Source organism: Anomaloglossus baeobatrachus, chromosome 5 (assembly GCF_048569485.1).
Source record: "Anomaloglossus baeobatrachus isolate aAnoBae1 chromosome 5, aAnoBae1.hap1, whole genome shotgun sequence".
Classification (NCBI taxonomy): domain Eukaryota; kingdom Metazoa; phylum Chordata; class Amphibia; order Anura; family Aromobatidae; genus Anomaloglossus; species Anomaloglossus baeobatrachus.
Window position 1 is genome coordinate 571,225,219 of NC_134357.1, and position 22,930 is coordinate 571,248,148.

General features: G+C 48.2%; 1 protein-coding gene across 1 annotated transcript in view; it reads left to right on the forward strand.

Moving 5' to 3' along the window:
• The window catches only part of LOC142313067 (uncharacterized), a 99,843-nt gene that overhangs the window by 69,321 nt on the left and 7,592 nt on the right, over positions 1–22,930 (forward strand). Inside the window, 3 exon segments of the mRNA XM_075352051.1 lie at positions 7,192–7,309; positions 7,393–7,490; positions 7,688–7,778. Of these exon segments, the coding sequence (XP_075208166.1) occupies positions 7,192–7,309; positions 7,393–7,490; positions 7,688–7,778 (307 nt within the window).

Genomic DNA, 22,930 nt, shown 5'->3' on the forward strand with positions numbered 1-22,930 from the left:
CACACAGCTTTGCTCCGTACACCTCGTACACACACTGCTCCGCTCCGTACACCTCGTACACACACGGCTCCGCTCCATACACCTCGTACACACACGGCTCTGCTCTGTACACCTCGTACACACTCGGCTCCGCTCCGTACACCTCGTACACACACGGCTCCGCTCCATACACCTCGTACACACACGGCTCTGCTCTGTACACCTCGTACACACTCGGCTCTGCTCTGTACACCTCGTACACACTCGGCTCCGCTCCGTACACCTCGTACACACTCGGCTCTGCTCTGTACACCTCGTACACACACGGCTCCGCTCCGTACACCTCGTACACACACAGGTCTGCTACACACATGTCGTACACACACGGCTCTGCTCTGTACACCTCGTACACACACGGCTCTGCTCCGTACACCTCGTACACACATGGCTCTGCTCTGTACACCTTGTACACATACAACTCCGCTCTGTACACCTCGTACACACACAGCTTTGCTCCGTACACCTCGTACACACACTGCTCTGCTCCGTACACCTCATACACACACGGCTCTGCTCCGTACACCTCGTACACACACGGCTCTGCTCCGTACACCTCGTACACACACGGCTCTGCTCCGTACACCTCGTACACACACGGCTCTGCTCTGTACACCTCGTACACACTCGGCTCCGCTCCGTACACCTCGTACACACTCGGCTCTGCTCTGTACACCTCGTACACACACGGCTCCGCTCCGTACACCTCGTACACACACAGGTCTGCTCCACACATGTCGTACACACACGGCTCTGCTCTGTACACCTCGTACACACACGGCTCTGCTCCGTACACCTCGTACACACATGGCTCTGCTCTGTACACCTTGTACACATACAACTCCGCTCTGTACACCTCGTACACACACAGCTTTGCTCCGTACACCTCGTACACACACTGCTCTGCTCCGTACACCTCATACACACACGGCTCTGCTCCGTACACCTCGTACACACACGGCTCTGCTCCGTACACCTCGTACACACACGGCTCCGCTCCATACACCTCGTACACACTCGGCTCCGCTCCGTACACCTCGTACACACTCGGCTCTGCTCTGTACACCTCGTACACACACGGCTCCGCTCCGTACACCTCGTACACACACAGGTCTGCTCCACACATGTCGTACACACACGGCTCTGCTCTGTACACCTCGTACACATACACCTCGTACACGCACGGCTCTGCTATATCCACACTGTAAATCCCTCCTGACCCCTAGTGATGTGTTGGTCACGAACGATCCGACACAAAGATCGGGCTCCCTGTGAAGGACAGGAGCCGGATCACCCCACACATAAACTTCCCCTCATCCAGCACCATGACACCCAGCACAGCAGAGCCCTGCATACACTGAGGAGCTGATCATGTGACCCCTGACTCCTCCCCTCCATGTGACATCATCACAGGTCCTGTAAGCACAAAGCAGCCAAATAGCTGCTGTGTGGCTCTGCAGGTGGAGGTAGGTGCACAGTCCCCATTACTCTTTTGTGTCTATTTTGTCTTATGTGTTTTTCATATTTCATTTTTCTTCCCCTTCACGTTTTGCCTGATTCCCCCCCTGCGCTCCCCCCTGAATCCCCCCTCCCGCTCTCCCCCCTGAATCCCCCCTCCCGCTCTCCCCCCTGAATCCCCCTGACTCGACTCTGTTCACTCCCCTGAATCCCCTCCGCTCTCCCCCCTGAATCCTCCTGCTCTCCCTCCTCATCTTCTAGCCTCTGCTATCCGCTCCAGGATGTATCGGAGATTTGTGCTCGGCCTTCACTCCATGATTATCTATGGGAGCACAGGAAATAGCCAAGTGCTGCCGGACTCTCCATTGCCGCAGTACCTTTATAAGGCTCATATATACCGTATATATAGAGAGACAGACCTTAGTGCTTCAAAATCTTGCAAACTTCTTACATTTGTTTTGTGTCACTATTTTTCCTCCGTCTGTATATTTCTATTTCCTTTCTTTCTTTTTTTTCGGGTGGGGGGGTAGCTCTCTGAGTACAGATGTAGTAGTCACCTGCAGTCCTATGTAACACCACAGATAACAGTGATATCTCTCTGAGTACTGACAGTTGGGACATCAGATCTGCAGCCAATACCGGACACCACAGGTTAAAGGGAACCTGTCATCAGAAATTTTGCTTTAAACCTAAAGGTTTCCCCCTCTGCAGCTCCTGGGCTGCATTCTAGCAGGTTCCTGTACTTTTTGTGGCCCCTTTTAAACCAAATTAAATACTTTATAGACTTGTACCTTTTGCTATGTAAATCTGTAAATCGTCCATGGAGGCGGGCTCGCTGATGACCGTTGCTGTTCCTCCAGCAGATTTACGCCGCCCCCCAACGCTGAATTTCATATCTCAGGACGCCGCCCCTGGGCGCCCATGGTCCCGCGCATGCGCTGTGCGACTGTAGCGGGACTGCACTGTGTGCACGTGTGACCGCTGGTGACGTTTTGCGCAGGCACGAGGTTATGGGCGGCGCTGTGAGCGTCATCAGCAAGTACCGCCCATAACCTCGTGACCGCACTTTCCCCTCTTCCTCCAGCGCTCTGCGCAAGTGCTTGCTGGCCAGATGACCCGACGTCACCTCTTTCCCATCTTGCCCTGCTGCAGGGTTAGATGGGAAGGAGGTGACGTCAGGTCATTTGGCCGGCGAGCGCTTGTGCAGAACGCTGGAGGCAGTGGGGGAAAGTGCGTCCACGAGATTATGGGCGGGCACTTGCGATGCAATGTGACACACGTCACCAGTGATCCTGGCGTGGACGGCACCTCGGCCGCAGTGGGCGGCGTCCTGATGGATAAAATGGAGCGTGGGGGACGGCGTCAATGTGCTGGAGGAACAGCAACGGTCAGCTGAGAGCCCGCCCCCATGGACGATTTACAAAATTTCCATGGCAAAAGGTACAAGTTTATAAAGTATTTAATTTGGTTTAAAAGGGGCCACATAAAGTACAGGAACCTTGCTAGAATGCAGCCCAGGAGCTGCAGAGGGGGAAACTTTTAGGTTTCAAGCTACATTTCTGATGACAGGTTCCCTTTAATGACTGGCACAGAGCAGAAGCATCCAAGTAACGATTAGCCAGATAGGTGACCCTGGCTGCAGCATTCAGGATGGACTGGAGATGAGAAAGTCTAGTGAGGGAAGGCCAATTAATAGAGAATTATAGTAGTCAAGGCGGGAGTGGATCAGGGCCACAGTGAGGGGTTTTTGTAGTTTCCGTGGTGAGAAAGGGACGGATTCTAGAGATGTTCTTCGGGGGCAAGCGACAAGAACGAGTGAGAGATATTTTTATAGGGATGGAGAGATCGGTGTCAAGTATAACACCCGGACAGCGAGCCTGCAGCCTAGATGTTATCATGGTGCCGCACACAGAGAGGGAGATGTCAGGTTTAGGGAGGTTAGTAGACGGAAGAGAAGAAGTTCAGTTTTGGAAAGGTTAAGTTTCAGATAGAGAGCAGACATGATGTTGGAAACTACAGACAGTCACTGGTGTAATGTAGTACAGCGGGAGTGAGGTCAGGGGATGAGGTGTATAGTTGTGTGTCGTCAGCATAAAGATGATACTGGAAGCCAAATCTGCTGATGGTCTGTCTAATTGGGGCAGTGTAGAGAGTGAAGAGAACCAAGAACTGAACCTTGAGGGACCCCAACAGTGAGAGGAAGAGGAGAAGATGTGGAGTCAGCAAATGATACACTGATCGAGCGGCCAGAATGACAGGAGGAGAATCAGTAGAGCACATTGTCCTTTAGGCCGATTGACTGGAGCATAGAGAGAAGGAGATGGTGATTAACAGTGTCGAAGGCAGCAGAGAGGTCAAGAAGAATAATGCGGGCGTCACACGGTACGATATATCGTCGGGGTCATGTCGTTAGTGACGCACATCCGGCATTGTCAGAGATATCGTACCGTGTGACACCTCCGAACGGCTGTGAACGAGCAAAAAAAATTCACCTTATCGTTGCTCGTTGACACGTCGTTCATTTTCATAATCTCGTTCCTCCTTCTGTGCTCCGGTTGTTCATTGTTCCCGAGGCAGCACACATCGCTCTGTGTGACACCCCGGGAGCGACGAACACAGCTTACCTGCGTCCCGCCGGCAATGCGGAAGAAAGAAGGTGGGATGGATGTTTACGTCCCGCTCATCTCCGCCCCTCCGCTTCTATTGGCCGGCTGCTGTGTGATGTCGCTGTGACGCCGAACGTCCCTCCCCCTTCAGGAAGAGGATGTTCGCCGCCCACAGTGACGTCACTCGGGAGTTAAGTACGTGTGACAGAGGGTAACTTTGTGCGCGACGGGCAACTAATTGCCCGTGACGCACAAATGGCAGGGGCGAGTGCGATCGCAAATGCAATCGCACGATTTATCGTCTCGTGTGACGCCCGCATAAGCAGAGAGTAGTTACCATAACGTTTTGCTGTCAAAAGGTCATTGGTCACTTTGATGAGTGCTGTTTCTGTCGAATGTAGGGGGCGGAAGCCAGATTGTAATGGATCTAGAAGAGAGTGAATGGAGAGGTAGCAGGTGAGGCGGGAATAGACTAGGTGCTCCAAGAGTTTAGTGGTGAAATTTGAGATTGGACACTGGTGTGTTTGTGCAGGATGGGTCAGAAGATTTTTTTTCATAAGTGTGAAGGGAAGGGATCAATAGTGCAAGTGGTAGCACGAGAAGAAGAGGAGCCTGGAGACTACTTCTTCTCTGACTAGGTCAAATGTGGAAAGTGAGCAGGATGAGATGTGGGGAGGGATGGAAATCACAATGCTTGGTGACTGAGGGCCGATCTGTAAGTCAACGGATATTTTCTATTTTCTCAAGGTGTGTGATGGGGTCTGCACTTTAGGACTGAGGAGAAATGTGTCGAAGATCTTTTTTGGATTGTTGGACAGTGAGGAGATCAGGGTGGTGAAGTAGGTGTGTTTGGTGAGGTGAAGGGCAGAGTTCTAGGTTCCTCAGATGAATTTGTAGTGGATGAAGTTGTCATATGTGTTAGTTTTCCTCCAGAGGTGTTTGACACTCCTAGAGCATCGCTGGAGAAATTGAGTTTGCAATGTGAGCCAGGGCTGTTTTACTGTTTGGAGATTCTGAGGGTGAGGGGTGCTACTTGGTCTAGGGTACTTCTTAGTGTGTGATTGTAGTGATTTACAGCCAGATCAGGACAGGAAAGCGAGGAGATAGGGGGCAATGATTAGTGTAAAGGGGGCTTTACACGCTGCGACATCGCTAATGCGGAATCGTTGGGGTCACGGAATTTGTGACGCACATCTGGCCGCATTAGCGATGTTGCTGCGTGTGACACCGATGAGCGATTTTGCATCGTTGCAAAAACGTGCAAAATCGCTCATCGGTGACATGGGGGTCCATTCTCGATTATCGTTACTGCAGCAGTAACGATGTAGTTCGTCGCTCCTGCGGCAGCACACATCGCTATGTGTGACGCCGCAGGAACGAGGAACCTCTCCTTACCTGCCTCCCGGCCGCTATGAGGAAAGAAGGAGGTGGGCGGGATGTTCCGGCCACTCATCTCCGCCCCTCCGCTTCTATTGGGCGGCCGCTCTGTGACGTCGCTGGGACGCCGCACTGACCGCCCCCCTTAGAAAGGAGGCGGTACGCCGGTCACAGCGACGTCGCCGGGCAGGTAAGTATGTGTGACGGGTCTGCGCGATGTTGTGCGGCACGGGCAGCGATTTGCCCGTGTCGCACAACAGATGGGGGCGGGTACCCACGCTAGCGATATCGGGACCGATATCGCAGCGTGTAAAGGTGCCTTAAGTATCTGAGAGTCAATGGCCTGTAGATTTCTGAATGTGTGATAGGTGGGAGTGTGCTGAGGTGGGTGAGGGTTTGTGAGCTTGAAGGAGAGGATGTTGTGGTCACAGAGGGGAAGAGGTGAGTTCTCAAAGTGAGAGATTGAGCAGAAGCGGACAAAGACCAGGTCAAGGGTGATAACTCTCTGACTACAGATAATGTAGAAGATGTCACCTGCAGTCCTATGTAATACCAAAGGGACACAGTGACCACAGCGCAGAATAATATATAAGAAACTACAGCCGAGGCCAAAAATTTTATGACGCGTGATGACCCATAGAAAGTGGAAGATAATTCTCTCTTAGTATTTAGTAACACAAAAAATTCTTCACTTTGTTTAATAAAAAAAAATTAGTTTGTATCACTGTTTTGTTTGCTGCATAACATTATTTTTCAGGCAATGGAGCTATATATGGGCTTTTTCATGCTAAGTTGTAGATTTTATTCGTACCATTTTGGGTACATAAAACATTTTTGATCGCACTTTATTGCATTTTTTTGAGATGGTACATTAGGGTTGGGATGTTGAAATATCGCAGTATAGGGCAATAATTAATCAGATACCTTGCATTAGTGTTGTGATATTCACTCACCTTGTGGGGCAGAGAAAAGCAAAACTGATGAGAACATAAAATAGCTCAGGGGTAAACTGGAGGACATTTGTGACAAACGACAACAACAATAACCCTCTCCCCCCCAACAAAAAAAGAAACAACCACAAAAAATCAGTGATTGGATAAAAATTCTAAAGTAATTGTATTATTACAGCGGATTCTTTCTGGTACATCGTCATCTTCTCCCCATTCAGGTCCCTACAATATCGGATCCTCTCAGTGGAGATCTTCTATAGAAGAGAATTCTCCTGATTGCCCCGTGAAGGATGGATATGGACAGGGACAAGATGGCGGAGAGGATATTACACCTCACCCTAGAGATCCTCTTCCGGCTTACTGGAGAGGTGAGAGATTCTGATGACGTCACATTACATCATTCTTATCTATGGGAATAACAGATGGACAGAACTGGAGAGGTGAGGACTCTGGAAATGTCTGGAGTGAGATTTCTTACTGTGTCTCTCCATAACCAGGATTACACAGTAGTGAAGAAGACCTTTAGTGAGCGCTGTCAGGCCCCTGTGTCTGAGGGATGGGGAAGACCCCTGAGCCCAATCACCGGGCCTCCACCTCACCCCCCGATACATGAGGACATCAATGACCAGAAGATCCTAGAACTCACCTACAAGATGATTGAGCTGCTGACTGGAGAGGTGACACTGCTGGGAATGCTGGGACATTATACAGTAACGCTATGAAGGGATCGGGGGTGACGGTATCATTGTATGTGTCAGGTTCCTATAAGGTGTCAGGACGTCACCGTCTATTTCTCCATGGAGGAGTGGGAGTATTTAGAAGGACACAAAGATCTGTACAAGGACGTCGTGATGGAGGTTCCCCAGCCCCTCACATCACCAGGTAATAGACAGGACTAAATATACACGGCCTATAATTATCTGTATGTAAGGAATGAATTCAGTCCCTGTATGTGTCTCCTCCAGTTCTATCCAGTAAGAGGACAACACTAGAGAGATGTCCCCGTCCTCTTCTCCCACAGGACTGTAAACAAGAAGATCCCGATGTTCCTCAGGATCATCAGGTAGATGGAGAGAAGGTGCCATGAAATCTCCCTATGATGTGTAGACGGCTGTGAAGGTCTTGTGCTCAGCCTTGTTTTATCCTCCAGTATTATATGTGTTATACTTGTGTAATGAGAGCGGTGGAGATGGCAGGATTAGAGCTGATCATAGATGGGACTTCTCCATCTGTCTGTGACTTTTACAATATTTGTTTCAGGGTGAAGATCTGACCCATATTAATACTACAGAGACATATGTGAGGAGTGATGAGCGGTGTAAAGAGGAGATTCCTACAGATAACCGCCCAGGTGAGTAGTGTCCTCTATATTTACTTATTCACTGTTTGGTTATTGTTGGAGTTTGTAGGCCTTTTATTGAAATCGGAATCTTTTTTCTGCATCTCTGCCTCTCAAGCTACAGTCTACACAGCGGTCTATTAAGTAATTGATGCTGGTCATAGGACCTGAACATCCATTGATGTGCAGGCAATTAAAGAAGGTTTTTCTTAATATTTTGTAGTTTAAACTGTTTATATCACTAAACAGGGGAGGGTGGCTGATTACAACCATTTTTACTGAAGATTAGGGGATCCAATTTGTAAATTTCTCCTTTTAGCCAAAATTCCCCTTCAACAAAATGTGCGTTAACAGAGATTCCTCTGTGGGGGGAGAGGCTAACTTTTTCTCCTCTATGACACTTTCCAATTATAGGAAGTCAACGTAGGACATTGAAGTTGTAAAGCAATGACTCCTTTAGGCCGTCCAAAAACTATCCCTTTTTGGAAGTTTTTGCTAGACTTACACCATACAGGGCAGGGTTTATGCTCAGGAACAGCACAATATCGAACATAGTAGACAGGCAAAAGATTTCTGTCTGTTCATGGGCATTAGGAGCAGTACAGAATTTAAGTTAATTGATAGGCAGGAGTTGTCAGATAGTTTTTTGAATATCTATATTTATGAGTCGAAACATGTAGGAAGTATGAGAATTAAACCTTTAAAGAGTGTTGATGCACATTAAAATATTCAGTAGCGCCACCAGTGGGCGAAAATCCTGCGGATGACAGCTGACACTTTCTGTCATCAGTTCAGACTGGTTTTGCAACCAACAAGCATCGATTAACACCTTAAATACCGCTGTAAGTCGGCATTTACATGGTTAAAAGGCGGTTAAAAGGCCCTTTTAATAGGTCTCCCCATGATCATAATTGCGGTTGCCATGGCTCTCTGAGGTCATCTGATAACCCAAGTGTACGGTGGACTGTTATGCTTTGCTGTAAGCAGGGTCTAAGGCCATGTCCACACACTGCATCTTTTTCTGCATTTTTTTTGAGAAGTTTGTGGTAAAAAAAAAGATACACTCATATGCATGCATTTCCTTCCCCAGCAAAGTCTATGGGGTTTTGCTGTCTGCACAGTGAATCTTTTTTTCCCTTCACCACGACAGCGCCACCAGAGAGATGGGTCCGCCCACCCTAGGACAGGAAACCCACTGAAATAAAAAGGGCGGCTCCTAACTCTCGCATCAGTTTCGGTTTCCTGTCCCAGGATGGGAGACCCAGATGTGCTGTAGTGCTGTTACAGTGAAGGCGGCTGATCCTGGGGCTGCGTGGAGCTGGAGATGTGGGCTTTATGTCTCAGCTCTGGATGCGTCCTCGGGGAATCCCTCCCTGGTGAGGGCAAGGTGAAATGCACAGGCGTTGGGGCCTGGGTCGGATGCCCGGCGGCTGTCCCTGTCTGTGCCGCCGCTTCCTCACCTGGAATTGCGTCGGCGCCCGGCGGCTGTCCCAGCGGGTGGTACACGCGGCATGAACAGGTAAGGTGCCTGTACTATGATGTGGCCCTAGGTCGGCGCCCGGCGGCTGTCCTTCCCAGGGTCGCTGCTTCTTGCGTCCCCGCTCGGCGCCCGGCGGCTGTGCCAGCGTGTGGTACGGACGGCATGCCTCAGGTAAGGTACCTGTATTGTGATGTACCTGGGTCGTCGCCCGGCAGCTGTCCCTCCCAGAGTCGCTGCTTCTTGCGTCCCCTCTCGGCGCCCGGCAGCGGTCCCAGAGGGCGGTACATGCGGCAGATGGTCGGCGGCCTGTGTGGTTCTGGCGGTCTGCCGCCCGGCGGCTGGTCCGTCCGGAGCCATTTTCCTCCCTGGGTTACGTCCCTGCTGGGTGCCCGTCGGCTGCCCTGCAGGTAGTGCGTGTCAAAGCAGCGTCTTCCTGGGACGTCGGAGGTAGTGACGTCAGTGATGTGCATCGCCTCTGCACCTGCGCAGTGTGCAGCGAGTTGGTTCTGCCCACCGCTGCTTGCCTCTTGGAGCCGGCTCTACTGGTTGCCAGCTGCTCCTGGTTTCATGGAGAATTCCCTGGAAGCACCCTGCGAGCACTGGACAGCAGGGCTTGGTTTTAGAGCGGGCTGCGTGGGTTTGCGCGATACTCTGGGCTGTGTCTCTGCTCCGCTCCGCGATAGTCCCTGCGGAATTCGCCCCTCATTCCTTCGGGATGGTGCCTATGCTTGGCGCTCGGCTGCTGTCTGAGCACGCCAGGGCGGGAGAAGTTTGGAAACACACTTACCTGCGTTCCTGCCCGGACCGGTCCCTGCGAGAATTGCTCTGTTTTTCCCTGTGCTGTGTCCCTGTTCGGCACACGGCGACGTTCCCTGCAGTGGAACACGCTGGACGGTTGCAGTCAGGTTCCGTGTACTGGCGGGGAGGTACCATCGGCAGATACTGGAAGTTGTCTCTGCACATGCCCGGTGGTCGGCAACATGACGCTGTCCTCCGCTACTGCCTCCCTGGCCTACAGGTGCAGAGTCTCGGGGGCTCTTACCATTCCGTGTCTACCTTGAGGGAACATCGGGTGAGCGATGGCGGTTGTAGTGCAGGGGAATCGGTTGGTGGTCACTCCTTCACACAGGAATTCCCCAGCAGGCCACTCATTCTACGGAGCCGGACTGCAGAGGGTGAGGCCTTCCTTTGGTATTCCCATAAATGGGGGTTTTCTGCCTGTGGAGAGGCTAAGGCCAGGCTGCGCAGACTGACAGTAGGGGTTCTCCCTTCTATATATCCCCCTTCCTTGGGAGACCTAACCTCTAGTAGGATAAGTGGATTGCAGGAGGTATCCCAGCGGGTTATTCCAACCGCCTTCAGCAAACCACATAGCTAGGACGGGTGCAGGCTGCTGGAACTCTGGAGAGACCTCGAATCAGCCCCTCGTTCCTCTCCAGCTTCATCCCTTTGGGTTCTGGGTGCAGGCCGTGCCTTCTGAGAGCCGATGTTCATCGCCTGTGTAAGTGGACAGGGCTGCAACAGGTCTGAGGAAGCGAAAGGTCCAGTCATCGGTCACTCTGAACTGAATGTGCCTGCCCTCATCAGATCGCAGCTGCTACGCAGCCAGTCTCCGGCATGGGAGACTGGCTGGGAATTTCTGGTTCCGTTGACACCAAGACTCACTAAAGGATCCAGGTTTCGGTAGACGGGAACGGATCACTCACCATTGCTTCCTGTCCATACTGCAGTCGATAACTTGGTGCGAGAGTGGTAAACTACCCGGTTAGGAGGGCTTTTGTTCAGTAGTCTTCTCCCTTCAAGAGGACTTTCTTCCCTCAGAGGTCATTGTCCTCTGATCGCTGTACCAGTCGCTGAATCGACAGGGCAGTCCTCTCTGCCAATTCGGTGCTTTGATGGTTCCTCCAGGGGAGCCCTTAGCCTGGCAGCCACTGGGTTCTGTATAGCCAGGTCTCTACAGTTCTGGCTATTACGATTGGAAGTCCAGGTCATGGCAGTGGCACCTCGCGTTCAGATCCTTGCTGCCATGCCTCGAGCTAATGGAGCTGCGGCTTTTGGACAGTGGCAGCTGCTGCTGTCTTATTGCCGTCGGACAAATGTCAGCTGGGAGTTCGCTGGGTGACGGATGGGCATGAGTCTTCCAGTTCGAATCTACCTTAGTCTCCTTCCCAGGGCATGGCAGATATCTGTTTGAGGCCACAGCTTCTGTGGGATGATGTTCCTGGAAGGGAGCAGCCCTCCTTCCGAGATGGTTGGATGGCTGATTAGTGGACCAAGCTTCGTGTTGACCCTTCTAGTACGCGTTGGAGGAACACCGGCCTGCCCTGCGGCAAGCTGTGGGGGTTTTTCTTGGGACTTCCGTTCCGATGGCCGTTCCCAGGGGAGTAGCTGGCTTCAGTTTTCTTCTCCGCTGTTTCTCGTAGGGATACGAGCCAGCCCATTCCGGACTTTACTCGGTTTGAACCGCCTAAACCACTACCCGGTTTTATCATCATTTCAGGCTGGATGTTGTGTGGCAGTTTCTATGGCCAGGTATCGGCACGTTCCAATTCCCGTTTCCCTTCAAAGGTTCCTTAGTGTAACCCTCCCTGTTGGGAGTGTTGAAGCATCGGTAAGAGGGAGTTCTTCCTTATCCCCTCTCTTGGTACCTCGTATATTCGGGACTGCAGCCCTCCATAGGACGTTCCTGTTCAGGTCTGCTCCAGATCTCTTGTTCCCAGCTCTGCCTCCCGCTTTGGGAGGTGGTGTTTTCGGTTGGGACTTGGGCCTCCTTGGTCTTCTCAGGCCTAGTCCTCTCTCTGTGACGCAATATCCTTATGGAGTCCGTGGTGGCATGCGTTCGGGCTTTCTCTGGACGGTATTCCTTCCCATTCCTTGCCTCGGGAGGTTTTAGAGCCCAAAGGCTATTCCGAGGGTGTCTGGTTGAAGGGTCGGGGTCCCTTGGTCACTCCCAGTTCGGGCCTCCTCAGCTACAGACACCGGCACATTGGGGTTGGGGGTCCCTTTGCGCACCCAGGTGGTTCAGGTTCCCTGGAGTCCTCAGGACCATCGGCGGGCCTCGGCGTCTGGGAGCTGTGCGCCATGGCAATGGTTACGTTTTTTCTCCAGCTATTGGGACGGCGCGTAATGGTGCTCTTGGGTCTCAGGATGTCTGGCATCCATCGTTCGCCACGAGGGCTCATGATCTCCCTTCCCTTAGGGGTCGGTTACCCAAGTTATTTCCTGACAGATGTTCGCTTCCCTCCCAGGCGCTTCGGATCCAGGGTATGGACTTGTCGCAACTGGTCTCCTGGGCCGGAGTCAGGTGCACCAGGGAGCATGTTGTATCAGTTGGCTGTCTTCAGCCACTTTGGACTTTTGGGGTTCCAGATTATTGGCCCCCTGGCTCCCGGTCCACCTCTGCAGTAGACCGGTTGTTCTCTCATCTCTCCCGACATGCCCTGGGCGGTGGGTGCTTCACGTTATGGGGAACAGGTCCCTTGCACCTTCCCGCCCTTCACCTTGCTTCGAGGGTATTTGTACACATATGTCGACAGGTGCATATGAGGCCGCGGGGAGTCTCCTCTGTCTTCTCTCATAGCCCCCTTTGGCCCAGGAGGCTTGGTTTCTTGGCCTGATGGATGTCGATTTCACATCCTTGGCTCCTCCTGGGGAGGACGTATCTCCTCTTCTAGGGTCCCCGTTCTCCACTCTCAGATTTGGGCTTTCTTCTGCCAGCCTGGACACAGGGAGGCGCCTGTTTATTGATCCATTCCCTTCTATAGTAGGGTGCAGGGGAGGACCACCGGTTGTGGCCGCTCTGGCTTTTTTTTTTGGGAGCCTCGTGAGTGGATTGTCTCTGTCTACCCCTTGAAAGGTCAAGTGGCGGCCTTATCTGCGCTATCCGGTTCCGTTTTTTTTGCCGGGTGCTTGTTCAGTGAGGGGGTTCTTCTTCTCTTATCAGGGAGCTCGGTGGTTCCCTGTTTGGTTCCCCTCGGCTATACTCTGGTGTTTGGCTTCTTGTTGGGGTCCCCCTTGATTCCCCTTTTCCGTCTCCTCTTCGATCCCTGACGGTTGCCAGTCCAATCGTCCTTCTGTCTGCCCAGGGGGTTTGTGGTCTTCAGGCCCTGTCTGTACGTTCCCATTGTGTTCAATTGGGATGACTGTGTAATCTTTCCTTATAAGGCAGAAGGGCTGCACTCCTTGGTTGTTGGACGATCTTGGCTGCCTTCCCTGGTGATAACCGGTCTTGGAGACTGAGCCGGGCTCTGTTTTTTTTTTTGTTTTTTGTTTTTTTTTTTTTAGCTCCAGGGTCCTGGGAAGGGGTGTTCGGCTTCTACGGGATCGATAGTCCTCTCCTACGACTTTTTAGTCACTATCGTTTTTTGACTTGTCGGACACGGTGGATTTGACCTTTGGTAGACGGGTGCTACAGGCTGTGGTCCCTCCCTAGGGTTGTTTGTCTTCAGAATCTCTCTGGTGGCGCTGTCGTGGTGAAGGGAAAATTTTAAATTACTTACCAGTAATGATTTTTTCCAAAAGCCACGACAGCACCACTGCTTCCCACCTCTTTCTTCTTTCACCCTTCGGGGCTCTTGGTGTCCACGGTCCGACGGGTATCGTTTTCCTTTTGGGGGTGTAGATGATGATTTTTGTTATTGTTTTATCATGTTTCTGGTATTCCTCTCTGTGCTCTGTAACCAAACTGATGTGAGAGAGAGGAGCCGTCCTTTTTATTTCAGTGGGTTTCCTGTCCTAGGGTGGGCGGACCTATCTCTCTGGTGGCGCTGTCGTGGCTTCTGGAAAAAATCATTACCGGTAATTTAAGATATTTTTTGGCTTTATTTCTGAAGATGCAGCATGTCAATTCTTTTTGCATTTTGTCCCTGCATTTCTCACTAGTGATGGGAGGACTGGCAGATCAATCCCCCGCTAAATCAAGGGATTGATCCCTGGTATCTGGCTAGATTCCAGTCCCTATATAAAATCTATGAGGACCAGGATCGGCGCAAAAGAGTAGGAGCAATCGCTTCATACTTACTGAGTCACCAGCGCAGCTGTCACACTACTCTTGCGGTTGCCCATGCATTTCCGGGGCCCCCCTTACCGTCATTGAATATGCAATGCTTCCCCCACCTACTGGCATGTGTGATTGCTTGCAGTCAGACATGAATCATGCTTCCAATCACAGACGCCAATGAGCGGGTCTATATCATACAGTAAAATAAATTTTAAAAAAATGGTGCAGAGTCCCCTCATATTATGATACCTAGCACACAAAAGCCCATGGCTCCATGCTGCAGCCCCCAGCCATGTGCTTATCTTGGCTGTGTATCAAAAGAGGAGGAACTGCATTCAGCTTTTTAAAAATGTATTTAAATAAATAAATTTAAAAAAAGGCAGTCATCCCCCCAATTTTGATACCCAGCCAAGATAAAGCCCGAAAGCTGGGGGCTGGTATTTTTAGGCTGGGGGTGCCCAATAACTATGGGTCTCCCCAGCCTGAGAATATCAGCCTGCAGCCGCCTGGAATTGCTGCATCCATTAGATGCAACAATCCCAGCACTTTACCTGGTTCTTCCCGGTTGCCCTGGTGCGGTGGCAATTGGGGTAACAAAGAGTTAATGGCAGCTCACAGCTACCACTAAGTCCTGGATTTGTAATGGGAGGTATCTATTAGACATGCTCCCCCCACATTACTAATCTGTAAGTGCAACACCACAAACACCTAAAAACATCCTTTATTTGAAATAACAGACAAAAAAGCCACCGTCTTTTACCACTTTATTAACCCCCAAAACACCCCTGCAGGTCCAGCGTAATCCACACAAGGTTCCACGATGCTTCCAGCTCTGCTACACCTAGGTCACACTGAGTGGCCATAGAACATGAACACCCGCTGTGATGTTTAGGCAGCGACTGAAGTGAGCCGAGCGATCAACACTCAGGTGATTTCCAGTCACAGCTGGAGGCACCTGTGACCGCAAATAGCCTGAGTGACGTCACCGGTTAATAAAGTGGTGAAAGACGGTGCTTTTTTGTCTTTTATTTCAGATAAAGGATTTTTTGGGTGTTTTGTGTTTATTTACTTTCATGTACAGATTAGTGATGGGAGGGTCTCATAGATGCCTCCCATTACTAATCCAGGGCTTAGTGGCAGCTTTGGGCTGCCATTAACTTCTTATCACCCCGATTGCCACAACACCAGTGCAACAGAGTGAAGAGCTGGCTCCAATAGATGCGTTACTTCTGAGGCGGCTACGGGTTTCTATTGTTAGGTTGGAAAGGGCCAAATAACCATAGCCCTTCCCACACTAATAATATCAGCCCCAGTTGTCTGCTGTACCTTGGCTGGTTTTAGAAAAATGGGAGGACCCAACGTCATTTTTTTATTTTTAAATAAATCAAATAACTTAAAAATGTGGGATCCCCTCTGTTTTTCATAACCAGCCAAGGTACAGCAGACAGCTGAGGGCTGAAGCCTGCAGCTGCTGCTGTTCCTGTGCTGGAAATGAAAAATGGGGGGGACCCCAAGTCATTTTTTTACCCCCTTAAAACTTAAAAAAAAAAAAAAAAACAGTTGGCCAAGCTAGCTATCCCTCTATCAAGCTATTCTGTTCTTTCTTTCTATCTATTCTATATGTTCTTTCTCTCCCTATTGTCTATATATCCTATATCATATTATGTTTCTCCTTTAAAAAAACGCGGCAAAACATCATTCGTTTTATGGGCCAAAATCTGCGTTTCTGTGACCACATAATAAAAAGATGCACTCCAAAAAAAGATGCAGCCTAAAAGTCATCAAAAAGTCATGTAAAAAAAATGAAAGCACCAAATCAACCTACAAAAACCAAACCTTAATATGGCTTATTCAACCCCCCCCCAAATAAAAAGTTACAGCTCTCAGAATATGGCATTGTAAAAAAAAAAATCATTTTTGTGAAATATTGTTTTTAGAGTGTAAAAGTAGCAAAAAATAAAAGAAACAATACTCAGTACATTTTTTTTTTTTATTGCTATAATCGTACTGACCAGAAGAATACACGAGTCATCACTGTGTCTGTGCTTTTCTGTGTCTGAAAAATGACCAAAAAGCGATCAAATACCCCAAATTAGTACCCCCCCAAATTACAACTTGCTCAAAAACGTATAGCTTTGTTTTTCGTAAAATACAAAAAAAAGCTACAGCTCGAACAATAAACCGACAAAAGAACTCTTACAAAAAAGTATTTTTAGAGAGTGATATTAGCAAAACATAAAAATATATAAACCTTGTATCGCTGTAATTGCACTAACCCGGAGACTAAAACGCTTTTATCACTAATACTGCACGGTGAACTGTGCATAATTTAAAAATTCTTCTACTGCTGTTGGTTTGTTCATTCTATTTTCCCACAAATTGGAATAAGGCTCTGCTGACATTTATCCTGCACTCTCCACTGAGCATTTATGTCAGCATTTCCATGAAAAGTCCTAAAACCACCAATCAGACAAAAAAATGTCATACTCCAAAATGTTACTAATAAAACCCCTAATTTATCCCACACAAACACAGCGCCAACTGAGGTCCATCATCTGACAATTGGAATAAGGCTCTGTTGACATTTTATCCTGCGCTCTCCACTAAGCACTTACTTCAGCCTTTTCATGTAAATCTCTAAAACCACGAATCGGACAACGAATATGTACCACAAAATGTTACCAATAAAACTTCTAATTTATTCCACAGAAAACCAGCGCCCATTGAGTCATTCATCGAAAATTATAGGGGGGTCCCACATTGCTCGTAAAAAAAATACTCTGGGAATGCAACGTCCCCCCCCCAAATAAAATTGAATGAAATCTGCACTACAAATCTAAATGCCCCTTCCTTCTGAGCCCGACTGTGCCTAAATCGCAGCAAGTGGCCACATATTTGGCATTACTATAGTAGGGAGAGCCTATCTAACAATTTAATGGGTGCTTGTCCCCAGACGCACAAGCTTTCACAATTCTCCAAAAAAAAAGCATGATGTGAATGGTACAAAACAGTCAGTGCAGCCTTAGATTAATTGAGAGGTGCAATTTCTACAATGGGGTCACTTTGGGGATTTTTTTTTGCTGTTTTGGCACCTTAGGGGTTCCACAAATGTCACCAGCAAACTATTCTTGAAAATTCTGTGGTCCAAAGGCCAAAAAGAGCTCCTTCCTGCTCCGCCCTGCCATTTGGCCAAACATATAGGGCATCACTGCGCTCAATAAATTGTGGGGTCCAATTTCACTTATTAAGGCTATGTTCACACGTTGCGTTTTTTACCGCGTTTCTGCAGCGTTTTTGGCAGCAGCGTTTTTGGGCAAAAAGGCATGCGTTTTTGTTTTCCAGCAAAGTCTATGGGAAAAGCAGAAATCCTGTCTGCACTTTGCTTTTTTTTCTGCAGCGTTTAATTTGCATATTTGTGGTCAAAAACCATGCTGAAAAAGAAGCAGCATGTCAGTTGTTTTTGCCATTTCTGCAGCGTTTCCTTAACATTGGAGTCAATGAGAAATGGCAAAACGCAACCAAAAGCACAATTCCTGCGTTTTACATGCTTTTTACCTGCTTTTCAACTGCGTTTTTGGCTCCAAAAACGCATGCTTTTCTGGCCAAAAAGTAATGGATTCTAATGTTCCTTTACACACACACAATAACCGAAAATTTAAATGTAAAAAAATAATAAATTTTAGCTATTTTTCTGTTAAAATGTGCATAACCACTATTATTACATTAAAATTGATAATTTACCATATAATTTTATTAAAAGTTAATTTTATACTTATTTTCTCTTTTTTTATTCTTTTTGACTAATTCAACTTTATTTCTCAGTGTCTTGATCTCAAAAACGCATCTGCAGAAACGCAGGTAAAAAGCGCTAAAAACGCACTAAAAACGCGGTAAAAACGCATGCGTTTTTAGCGCTAAAAAATGGTCAAAAGCCATTTGGTCAAAAACCAAGGGAAGGAAAACGTGCAGAATAAACTGCAGGTACACCGACGCAACGTGCGGACATAGCCTAACTGTTGTGTAACTGACAAATTTGCAACTACTAAAAAGATTACATTTTACCACTAAAATATTATATTTCCACGTCCCAATGTTATAAAATGCCGCGAGGCACGTGTGGGTTCAAAACACTTTTCAACCCACTCCATGAATTTTTTAAGCAGTGAAGTTTCCAATATGGAGTCATTGTGGGGTTTCTGCTGATCGTGCACCTCAGGGTCTCGAGTAATGAACCCGACAATCTATTTAAACGGAAGCTATGTTCTAAAAGCCAAGGAGCATTCCATCCGATCCGTGTCGTGTGCTCAAACAGTTGTGTCCAACCACAAATGTACCGCTACATTCAGAAAGAATTGCATAGCAAATTGTTCTGTCCATTTTCTTCTATTTCCCCTTGCGTAAATTAAAACTTTGACGCTAATGTAAAGTTTTATCAGAAAAACCCTACGTTTTTCTTTTTAACTGGCTAAACTTATAAAATTCTGTGATGTAGTTTGTGAGTTCAAAATGTTCATCTCTCCCATAGATGAGTTCAAATGATTAACTGGTTTAAGGGAACAAAAATTACAAATTTAAAAATTGCAATTTTTTTCAACATTTTAACAAAAATTCAATATTTTCACAAACGCCAAACATGCTTACCTAAATTTACCACTAACATAAATACAGTGTGTCATGAAAAGAAAACAAAAACATTTCAGAATCACTGAAATTTGTTGAAGCATTGCAGAGTTATTATGACATTAAGTAATACTGGTGAGATTTTAAAAAAATTCTGCTTGGTCATTTTGGTCAAGGTTTGCTCAGTCAGTTAAGGGTTAGAATACAAATTTTACTATACCACACTTTTGGAATACTTACTTACCAATAGAGATGAGCGAACCTCAGGCTCGGGGTTCGGGCTCGGAAACTGACGTGAAAATCCCCATGGTGAGTATAGTGCTTTTCGTGTGTCTGAGTGATGGTCCCATATTCTGCGCGATGCGGGAAGTGTGTGTTCGGCTCAAATATGACTTACAGTGAGTGTTGTACGATTTATTTTGTTCATGGAGAATAGAAAAAAAACACTGCCCACCCACCCCTGATAATGTTTTGCTATGGGCCAAAAGCAAAACATTTCCAGAGGTGGGTGGGCGGAGTTTTTTTATTCTCTATGAACAGAACATCTTAGAACGCTGAATGTAAGCCAAATTTGAGTCGATCAAATATTAACCGCAGTGCGCACAATGCAGGGCATCACTCACACACGAGCGCAGCGCAATACTCAACTTGCTGATTTTCAAGTAATTTTCCGAGCCTGAGCTTCGAGCCTAAAGGCCGCTTTACACGCAACGACATCGCTAACAAGATGTCGTTGGGGTCACGGACTTCGTGACGTACATCCAGCCTCATTAGCGACGTCGTTGCGTGTGACACGTACGAGCAACCGCTAACTATCAAAAATACTCACCACATCGTTGATCATTGACACGTCGTTCATTTTCAAAATGTCGTTGATCTTCTGGGACGCAGGTTGTTCGTCGTTCCTGAGGCAGAACACATCGCTATGTGTGACACCCCAGGAACGACGAACAACAGCGTTCCTGCGTCCTCCGGCAACGAGGTGGGAGTGTCCTTCACGCGGCTGCTCTCCGTCCCTCCACTTCTATTGGTGGCCTTCTGTATGACATCGCTGTGACGCTGCACAAACCGCCCCCTTAGACAAGAGGCTGTTCGCCGGCCACAGTGACGTCGTTAGGAAGTTAAGTATGTGCGTCTCGTACTAGCGATTTTGTTCGCCACGGGCAGCGATTTGCCCGTGACGCACAATCGACGGGGGCGGGTGCCATCGCTAGCGACATCGTTAACAATGTTGCAGAGTGTAAAGCCCCCTTTAGGTTCGATCATCTTTACTGATGAAGCCAGAAAGACAAATAAGAGGCAGAAGAGACCCTCACACCCATGGGTAATAGAAGAGACCCTAAAGATCATTGAAGAAAAACGAATAGCAAAAGGTAACTTGCAGAATGCAGAAAACATCAGTAACAGACGAAAGAGCCATTCAAGCAGATAACAAACTGTATTACTAAAATATAAGTACAGAGATAGAAAATGAACATTTGGAGGACAAGACGAGGAAGGCTCCAAAAGATCAAAGAGACGCAACAAAAGCTTCAACCAAGAGAGGGAATGTTCAAAGATGCCAAAAGGAGCAAACTAAGTGAGGCAGAACAGATCAAGGAAAGATAGAAATAATATACGGAGCACCTTTACAAGGGTGACTCAGTGATACGAAAGAAACAGAGTTTATAAATGAGAATGAACCAAACCTCTTGAAAGACAAAGTAATTTCTGCGATTTAAGCTTTCGTCAATAAACAAAGCACCTGGATGTGATAATATTCCAACAGAGCTAATAAGTCTTCTAAAGCAGCAGCTGATGTCATACGTCTGTGTCATCAGATATTGACAACTGATAAAAGGCCCAAAGACTGGTCAAGATCGGTGTTTATTACTATTCCGAAGAACGGAGATGCTACAGCTACAGACAGTGGAAGCTATCAGACTGTTGTGCTCATACCTCATGACAGCATAATACTACTGAAGATCCTACAAAGATGTCTCCAGCCTTACAGTGACACAGAACTGCCAGAGGAACAAGCAGGATTCAGAGAAGGCAGAGGAACAAGAGATGTAATTGCTAATATTACATGGTTAATGGAAAAGGCCAAAGAATATAACATGGAGCTCTATTTTTGATTCATTGACTACAACAAAGGCTTTGACTGTAATGATCACAAGAAACTTTGGAATACTATGAATGATATGGGTGTACCGAACCATCTGATCAGGAACCTTTACATCGATCAAGAAGCAACAGTGAACGAAACACTGAGACATGACATGGTTCAAAATAAAATGAGGCATCAGACAAGGCAAGATCCTGTCACCATTTCTCTTCGATATACTGTATATGTAGATGCTATTTTAAAGAAGGCTGGACCTTCAAAAGATTGAATCACAATTGGTGGACAAATCAGAAGCAATCTTAAATACGCAGATGATACTGTGACACCCCTGAACTAGTCAGGTCGTCACAGGGTACTGCACGCTCTTTATCTCCCAGTGCAGGACTCAACCCCCCCATGGTTCTGGGTCCCACCTTGCAGCACTGCCTCCATCAGCATACACAAATCCTAGTTACACCTCGCACCACACCCTTTCAGGCACACCAGTGGGTTGCTAAGCTGGAATAGGGCCGCCCACCTAGGGCTCAGGCAGGGAGGTGGCAGGTGACGAGTCAGTCTGTGGTAGCCTTCGAGCTGTGAGGAGCTTGAGGAAGCTGGGAGTTGGAGCTCCCAAGGGAGAAGTCGACTAGGTTGCCGACGGTGGTTTGGACCCGGAGGAGTCGGAGACCCAGTCGCGGGATATTGGGACTGGGTGCCTGGCTGAGTCTAGGAGGACGATCGGCAGCTGCAGTATAATAGCCGGGCTGGGGCCGAATGCACGTCTGGGTACAGGACCCTAGGTCGTGGAGAGGCTTCAAGCAACCCGGCAATTAACCTGAGGATGATAGGGCCTTTATGAACTGTTCCCACGAAGCTCAGAGATCGGGGGCATTAGCGCAACAAGGGGGACAGCGCCTTCCAAGCAAAGCAGCCCACTGAAATCCCAAGCGTGAGCCCCTGAGAACACGCTCCTCTGCTACCCATAGCAGGGAGCGGGGCCCGGACAGCTGCAAGCTTACGGGCCATTTGGACACTACTAAATTACTGTGCACGGAGGCAGGATCCGGACTATCAGGTTTGCTGCAGGGGAACGGGACCCGGACAAGCTCCCCCAGGAGGCCAGCAGCACCCAGAGACTTGGTTTACAACATTGTCAGCATCTGCTTTCTTCCTGAGTGAGTACCCCACCAGCCCCTGCTACCAGCAAGCCTGCTCTCCCCCTGCAATCCATCCCACCATCCAGAGTCCAGGGGCCTTCCCTACCCGTGGGGGTGTAACATCATCTGGCTGCCCCACTCAATCACCCCGGGTACTCCCAACGGCAGTGGCGGTACTCCCTATTATTGCACACCACGGGTGGAGTCATGAACTATACATCCCCTGTAAATAACCCCCCTTCTACAATTAAGAGTGACCCTGAGCCCTAAGCTTAGCAACAAGCGTAGATGGAATGAAGGACTTATTACAGAGCATCAATATGAAAAGGTCAAACTTTCATCAATGAAGACAAAAATGTTGACTTCTGCCACATACGACCGGGACATATTTGAGATGGATGGCGACTAACTGAAAGCTGTAAAGGACTTCAACCTTCTCGGATCAATGATCACTCAAGATGCAGTAACGACACTAGAAGTTAATAAGAAAATAGCTATGGTTAAATTAACAATTAAGTCACTGGACAAAGTCTTCAAATCAAGGAACACTTGCTGGTGATGAGACATAGCTCATACATAGTTTGGTCTTTTCTGTAGAAACCTATGTTTCAAAACCTGGATGATCAAGAAACAAGACAGAAGAATCAACACCTTCAAAATGTTCTGGTGAAGGAAGTTATCATTACCATAGATGGCAAGAGGAACAAACAAATCAATTTTTGAACAAATCAATCTAGACATGTCACTCGAAGGAAGGATCACCAATCTACAACTCCCCTACTTTGGACACATCATACGAAGAGTGCAATCATTGGAGGAGCA